The sequence below is a fragment of the Danio aesculapii genome, chromosome 16 (assembly GCF_903798145.1).
Source record: "Danio aesculapii chromosome 16, fDanAes4.1, whole genome shotgun sequence".
NCBI classification, from domain to species: Eukaryota; Metazoa; Chordata; class Actinopteri; order Cypriniformes; family Danionidae; genus Danio; species Danio aesculapii.
Window position 1 is genome coordinate 54324348 of NC_079450.1, and position 5683 is coordinate 54330030.

At 39.3% G+C, this 5683-nt stretch overlaps 1 protein-coding gene across 1 annotated transcript; it reads left to right on the top strand.

Annotated features, from left to right (window-relative positions):
- Positions 1–2179: 2179 nt before the first annotated feature.
- On the top strand, positions 2180–4139 carry LOC130243538 (transmembrane protein 158). Its single transcript, XM_056475747.1, has one exon. It carries the CDS (start codon positions 2345–2347, stop codon positions 3017–3019), a length of 675 nt encoding a protein of 224 aa, XP_056331722.1. The 5' UTR covers positions 2180–2344; the 3' UTR covers positions 3020–4139.
- The last annotated feature ends 1544 nt before the right edge of the window (positions 4140–5683 follow it).

The window sequence follows — 5683 nt, forward strand, 5'->3', positions numbered from 1 at the left end:
CAGGTTCTGTAATGTGATGTTAAAAAGATAAATGTCCTATAATATTAAATGTCCTATTAGGTAAATGCAGGGTTCATTTACTACTAAAATTCCATGACTTTTCCAGAACATTGTTTCATGACGTTATGTTTCATGTAATATCTACATATACAGTTGAAGTTTAATGAATAATAAAGGGTTAATAAAGGGACTAAGCCGAAAAGAAAATGAATGAATGTTTAACAGAGCAAGGAAATTTTCACAGAATGTCTGACAATATTTTTTCTTCTAATATTTTTCCTATTTCTGTTTAACGGAGAGAAGATTTGTTCAGCATATTTCTAATCATAATAGTTTTAATAACTCATCTCTAATAACTGATTTATTTTATCTTTGTCATGATGACAGTAAATAATATTAGACTAGATATTCATCAAGACACTTCTATACAGCTTAAAGTGACATTTAAAGGCTTAACTAGGTTAATTAGGTTAACGAGGCAGATTAGGGTAATTAGGCAAGTTACTGTATAACGATGGTTTGTTCTGTAGACTATCGAAAAAAATATAGCTTAAAGGGGCTAATAATATTGACATTAAAATGGCTTTTAAACAATTAAAAACTGCTTTTATCCTAGCCCAAATAAAACAAATAAGACTTTCTGCAGAAGAAAAAATATTATCAGACGTACTATGAAAATTTCCTTGCTCTGTTAAACATCATTTGGGAAATATTTATAAATATATATAATTATGACTTCAACTGTATCTATATGATACATTTTGATTTATAGTATTATCTTATTATGTATGCCTTTACATAATATTCTAATTATTTTTTGGCATAAACAGTGTATCATTTTGACTCGTACACTCTCAGAAATAAAGGTGCGCGAGCTGTCACTGGGGTGGTACCTTTTGAAAAGGTACAAATTTTGTACCATATTAATGCTTCAAGGGTCCATATTAGTATCTAAAAAGCACAAAAGTGTTCCTCTTAAAAATTGAAGGTACTAATATATACTTTTGTGGTACCAATAATATGAACCCTTCAAGTACAAATGTGTACCTTTTCAAAAGGTACCACCCTAGTGACAGCTCGAGTGCCTTTATTTCTGAGAGTGTACAATCTATTGCTAACTATTCCTACAAATAGACCAATGCAAGACTCTTGGTGTTTTGGTTTTGTGGTCAGGGTCATGTGAGGTTTACAGTCAGGGACTCTCCATGAAACCCTTAAAATGCAGACTTGAAGCAAATTTTGTATTTCTAAAAACTCCACATTTCTATGTTTAAAGCTCCGTTCATTAATGCAAATATTGTTTCATTAATATTATAAAAATATAGCTGAAACAGCATTTAATCACTCTTTAACTTTTCAAAACCTATCTGAGTTGAATTCTTTCTGTTGAACACCAAATAAGTTATTTTGAAGAATGCTGGTTGATGCTACCCCCATTGACTTTGATAGTAAACTTCCCCCATGTAATTCTGTGTGTGCCATCAGCCAGCATCTTCATTCGTGTTTAAACTCATTACAATATTTGAAACCACGAGAGGTTTCAGCCGCTGCTGAATGATTTTTATTTTTGGGGTGAAGTATCCCTCACTGTAATAAATACCGAGTTCCACACACTCTATAACAAAAGGTAACTTATTAGTATTTACAAATTTAAGTGGATTGAACACAGAACAAATAAGCCTCCACCCCACCCCGTAAAAAAACTCAGTGTGTTGTTTCAGCTCAATTTGATTAAGTTTGAACAAACAGCAAATATCATTTATTTCTTAAATTGCTTTACACTGTGAAACATGCTGGGTTCAACATAATTGATTTGTGTTGGGACAACATGAAGGAATTAAGTTAACTTATTATTTTTCAAATATTCAAGTGGATTGAACAACTACCAAGTCCAAAAAGAAGAATTGTGTTGTTTCAGCTCACTTTAAGTAGTTTGAACAAGCCACAAACCTCATTTATTTTCCGAGTGCTCAATAATTATTTGTTTGAAAGTTTGTAAAACTATTGAAACACATGCTCCATTTGTAGAGTTCTGACTCAAATAGTTCCAGAAATGATGGGTCATTACCTAAAGCACAGCTAGAGGTTGTGAAGTGATCTCCGCGAGCCCACATTGTCACACTGTCAGCAGAGGACTGAGCTGCAGATGAGCACAGCTCGTCACGCGACCAGCTGGAGGAGCAGATCTGCTTTACGCACAGCAGAGCGCGGTGCTCTCGGTCACTCCGCACGGAAACGGACACATTCACACGCCTGACCGATGGCGCAGGAACACGGCGAGCTACTCGGCATCTAAGCGCGACAGAAGGAGCACCATGAGCCTGGAGGAACCGCGCGCTCTGCCATGCTGAGCATCCCCGCCGCGCTGCTGCTGCTGCTGCTGCTGGCGCTGTCCGCTCCCGCGCGCTGCTCCCACGGCTGGAGCGACGAGGATCTGCTGCTGCCGCCCATCAACTCCTCTGGCAGGTTCTTGGCCAGCCTGGAGGTGGATGTGGGATACTCGAAGAGGTCGGTGGAGGAGCCCGAAGCTTCCTCGCAGTGCAATGTGAGCGTGGAGAGGCTGCCGACCAAACTCGTGGCGCGCTGGGACAGCAACTTCGGCTTCCAGTGCGACGTGCTCCTGTACACCACCAACAACCACGGAAAGGCGTTTTTTTCCGCCGCCTTCAACCGGGCGATCTCACCGGTGTACATCGAGCACCTGGGCGTCACGGGCGGCCAGCAGGAGTTCAGGCTGTGCGTCGGATGCGGGCTGTCCAGATACCGGAGGTTCAGACGCGGCCGGTCAGAGGGGCCGCAGACCGGAGACTCGGTGCATTTCTGCTGCGTGGATTTCGCGCTGGACGAGCTGAAAGGGGACCGGAGCTGGAGGCTCAACCGCAAACCCATCGAGTCCACGCTGGTGGCCTGTTTCATGACTTTGGTCATCATCATATGGAGCGTCGCTGCCCTCATATGGCCGGTGCCCATAATCGCGGGATTTCTGCCTAACGGAATGGAGCAGAGAAGGCCGAGGTAATGGAGCAGCTGAACTCATGGGAACACTTTACAATAACAGTACATACATAATGATGTCTTAATAGCTAAACTAAACGTTATTATGAACGAATGATGAGTTAAGGCATGCGCTATAAGAACAAAGTGAGTCACATGAATAATGGTTCATGTGTGAATAATGGTTCCTACATTAATGTCGGCATTAAATTTAAATCTGCTCTTCTTATTTTTATATTTTAAGGTTTATAGCCTAGTAGTGTTAGTCTGTGCCCTTCATTATTTTGTAAAAATTAATTTGAATGTTTTATCAAATACCATAACCCCCCCTCCAAACAACTTTTCTTCACGTCTGGTCACACGGAATGCATTTAGGGCGAGGTCATCTCTGTCTTTTAGGGGTGTGACTATCAGAGCGTGTCTCATTTCTGCTCTGAGTTGATTCATGAATTCAGAAATGAATCTTTCTTCATTTTGTTAGCAATGCCAATCTTTCAACAATCCAGTGGATGAAATCATGCACCGCCTTATCTTATCTTCCTTTTCATGGCCACTTTAAATACTCTTCATGTTTGTTAATTAAAGTAGCTGTTTTAGTTTAAGCTACATTTAACTCGCTCTGTGAGAAAGAATATTAAAGAAAAGTGCAATTTGACCGGGTGGCGCAGTGGGTAGCGCTTCACAGCATGAAGGTCGCTGGTTCGAGCCTCGGCTGGGTCAGTTGGCATTTCTGTGTGGAGTTTGCATGTTCCCCCTGTGTTTGCGTGGGGGTTTCCTCCAGGTGCTCTGGTTTCCCCAACAAGTCCAAAGACATGCGTTATAGGGGAATTGGGTGAGATAAATTGTCCATAGTGTATGTGTGTGAATGAGTGTGTATGGGTGTTTCCCAGTGATGGGTTGCAGCTGGAAGGGCATCCACTGTGTAAAACATATACTGGATAAGTTCATTTCGCTGTGGCGACCCCAGATTAGTAAAGGGACTAAGCTGAAAAGAAAATGAATGAATGAATACAACTTGACCAACTCATGACCTGTTAATGTATCATTATGTCATGACTTTACTTGACGGGGCTCATTATTATGAAGTAATTCTTAACAACTCATGAACAGTGCTCAAACATAATAGCCATCAAGTGCATGTTGAGCAACTGAACTGTATTTTTATACTATATTGATTTTCTATTTATTATTAATAATATTATTATTATTATATTTTATTTTTTCGTAAGTCGTGTGTTGCGGACCTCTTGGCCAGGTCACCCTTATAAATGAGATCTTGATCTCAATGGGTTTTTTTATCTGGTTAAATAAAGAAACATATGTTTGTTTACATTGAAAAACCATAGAAATGTAGCGCATTAAGATGGAAAAAACGATGTAAATAAGCCCTTTCTGTAAAGAACCGTAACTAGCCATAATGAACAGTTTAAACACAGGAGTTCACGAGAATGAGTTAATAATAACGTGCCCCTCCAAGTGAAGTCATGACCTAGTAGCGCATGTTAAGTTGCACTTTTAGGGTGCTTCCACACCTGCCTCATCTTAGTTCGTTTGATAAGAATCGAGATTCGTTTGGTTTGATGAGAAAACGTTTTCTTTGACTCTTTACCTCAATTATGGCAGGTCGCAGAAAACATGGAGGCGTTTACTTCCGTGTGTTGTGCACTTGAGTTTCACGCTCGTTAATTCCAGCCTGATCTCATGAGAAAACGTAAGTATTTTACGTTTTGTCAGTTTAGTGGCTAATTCGTACGAATTCGTACGAGTTCAGTCGTACGAAATTATACGATTTTAAAAAGGAGGCGTGGCACCTAACCCCACCCCTAAACCCAACCGTCATTGGGGGATGAGCAAATCGTACGAAAATGTACGAATTAGATCGTACGAATTCATACGAATTAGCCACTAAATCAAAAATTTACGAACTGCCGTGAGATTGTGTTGTTAATTCTGACCAGTCGAAATGCAGTTCAGGAAATTCATGTGATTGGATGTTGTCACATGACTGCTTTTTGGTTCATTTCAACTGGTTCAGTTCAGAGCAGTTGGTTTTGTGTGAAACTGAACCAAAATGGCTGAAAAAGACTACAACGTATCAGTTTTTTTGGTAAGACTTTATTTTGATGGTGCATTTGAGTATTAGTAGACTGTCTGCTTAATATCTGCTGATACTGCTCCTTTAACACACATTTAACTGACTAGAAGAAACTTTGCAAGTACATGTCAACTTACACTAACCCAAACCCTAACAGTCTACTTATAATCTAATGAGAATTAGTTGACACGTAGATGCAATGTAACTTAAACTCAACAAACTGACCATCAAAAATAAAGTGTGACCCAGTTTTCTACCCTTGGTTTGAATCAGAAGAGACGCACCCAAAATAATATCTAGACCTCACAATAAGATGCATTCTGATTGCATATAACATTTCCATTCAGTTGGATCCCATACTTCTAACATAACTGAACAAATAAACGTTGTGTGATTGATATGTTAGTTAAACTTAAATGAGACTGATATAATAATATTAACAAACCCAACGTGTTTAAAAGGCTTCTTATCTATTGTGAAGAGCCTCAATTTTACAGCAGAATATTAAATAAACCTATCTCACAGGATTGAACTAATTGGATCTGACTTTTTCTACAGCTTAAATATATTTATACCATATCCACATCCTTAAAT